Source organism: Plasmodium gallinaceum (assembly GCF_900005855.1).
Source record: "Plasmodium gallinaceum strain 8A genome assembly, contig: PGAL8A_v1_42, whole genome shotgun sequence".
Classification (NCBI taxonomy): domain Eukaryota; phylum Apicomplexa; class Aconoidasida; order Haemosporida; family Plasmodiidae; genus Plasmodium; species Plasmodium gallinaceum.
This window is the reverse complement of record NW_021628349.1, coordinates 333,655-336,085: the sequence shown is the minus strand read 5'-3', so window position 1 is coordinate 336,085 and position 2,431 is coordinate 333,655. Positions and strand designations below refer to the sequence as shown.

The following is a 2,431-nucleotide window of genomic DNA, read 5'->3' as shown; positions in this document are numbered from 1 at the left end:
TCTTTTTTTTTTTTTTTTTTTTTTTTTTTTTTTTTTTTTTTTTTTTTTTATATAGTACTTTATTTAAAATAATTACAATATTTATAATTTGCAATACTGTTAATTATTCACGTATTTATTTATACAGAAATTAGGAATTCTGAACATGATAAATCTCGTTTATTCATTTCTTATTTGTTAATCCTATCATTTTTTTTATCTTTCTTTTCTTTACATAATTAAATAATTTTATGTAAAATTTATTATATAAATTGTAACCCATTTTTTTTTTTTTTTTTTTTAAATATAGGACATCTCTTTTTGTATATTTTGTAAAATTTGAAAAAAAAAAAATTGAAAAAAAAAATTTTAAGGGAGAATAATTATGTAATGATATATATATATACGTTAATATTCTTCATATTAATAATTAGTGTAATTATATAAAAAAAATAGAATCACTTTTATAGAATTTATTTAGGTTATTGGTCTTCAAATTTAAATTTAAATTATATTTTTTAATATAATCAATATAATATTTATATTTACGATATTGAAGAGAGTTTTCTTTTTTTTTTAATACATCTATTTTATCACATTTAGTTCTATTTTCTAAAGGTAACTTTTGTTTAAATATATATGCAATTTTTCTATTAATTGCTTCTGATCCATCTGGTAAAACTAAATTATTATATTCATTTATTTCTGGTTTATTATAACCAAATTGTTCTAAAACCTCATAAATTATATCATAATTTAAGTTCTTACTTAAATCTTCTTCTTTTACTTTAAAATCGTCACATGTATCATTATTGTTATTCATTTCACAAATGTCTTTTCTATATTTATTAGTGTTACTATCGTCAATATGTTTGTCGAAGCTTAAATTTATATTATTATCTACATGGTTAATATCCATATCATTGCCATTTTCATCATTATCTAAATTATCCTGTGTATTAAATCTCTTTTCAAAAACAGGATTTTCTAATTTATGATTATCGTTATTTATTTTTACTTCATTTTTTATTAAATCATTATTACTTTTACTATCTTCATTATTTTTACATTTTAATGAATCTGTTTCGTTATTTTCTTTATTTGTTTGTTCCTCTTTCATGTGATATCTTGAAGTAATCTCTTTTTTTTTTTTTTTTTGTAGAAGATAAAGAATTTCTTCTTTATCTTCTTTGTTATGAATATATTTATTTAATAGATCAACATATGTTTTCGAGAAATCGTAATATTTTTCAATAAAAACAAAAAAATCATCATGAATTTTAGTGTGACCTTTGCATATCATATGTTCTTGTATTGATTTCACACATTTTGAATATTTAAAACAATAAATACACATATTTTCTTCATATATCTTTTTTCCTATTGTTAAAATAATTTTTTTAATATCAGTTACATATTTTTCATCTGGTATAAAAAAGGTATGATCATCATTCATATGTTTTATATTTTCTTCAATACTATTAAATATTCTATTATCAAAAAAACAGACTAATGGATTATCATACTTCACATTTTTTTTTAATAAAATATCTTCTTTCGTTGCATATTTAATTTTATTGAAATCACTAGTGTTATTCAATTTTTTATGATTATAAAATTCTGAATTGCTTTTTTTTTCTTTTTTTTTTTTATTATTGTTACTATTTTTTTTGTGATTATTATTCTCTTTCTCTTCCTTATTCTCTTGATTTATTTTTAAATTTTTAAGTTTTTCATTAAAAGTTAATTCATTTATAGAATTTAAATTTAGTAATTTTCTTTTAAGATTATATTTATGCCATTCTGATTTGAAATGATAGCGAAAAAAAGAAAAATTATATATTTGTATATTACATGTATAACAATTGTATATTTTTTTATTTAAATCACTATTTTCAATATATATATTTACTTGATCATTGTTATCAATATCAATTGTTGACTTTTTATTTATATTCATATTATCCTGAATAATTACATCTTCTTTTTTTATGTTATATATATTTATATCATAAGAGTTTTTTCTACTTTTATCATTTAAACATTTTTCTACTTCTTCATTCATCTTTCAAATTTTTTTTTACTCTCCTGAATAATTTTTCTATATATTATTTTTTATTTTCTTTAAAAAATTTTGTTATATATTTATTTACCTTTTGTTATTCTTAATATTATTTGTTAATTATAATTATTTTTTTTTTTTAATAATCTTTTAATAATATATTTTGATTCTTCGTAAAATTTCTTCTATTTATTTTTTTTCACTTTTTAAATATATAATTTAATTTTTTACTTTAATTCTTATTGTTTTAAATATATATGTACATTAAAGACTTCTAAATTTTCTGCTTTTCAGTGCCTATTTTAATATTTTTTTTTTTTTTTCTGATATTTTTTTTTATTTTAAAAATATTTCTTAAGTCCACTTTAAAATACTTCAACAAAAAAAAAA

General features: G+C 16.9%; 1 protein-coding gene across 1 annotated transcript; it reads right to left on the bottom strand.

Annotated features, from left to right (window-relative positions):
• Window positions 1–418: 418 nt before the first annotated feature.
• On the bottom strand, window positions 419–2,044 carry PGAL8A_00060400 (zinc finger protein, putative; the record flags this gene model as incomplete). The annotated part of the gene is made up of 1 exon (XM_028674633.1): window positions 419–2,044. One exon carries the CDS (start codon window positions 2,042–2,044, stop codon window positions 419–421), a length of 1,626 nt encoding a protein of 541 aa, XP_028530966.1.
• Between the last annotated feature and the right edge of the window lie 387 nt (window positions 2,045–2,431).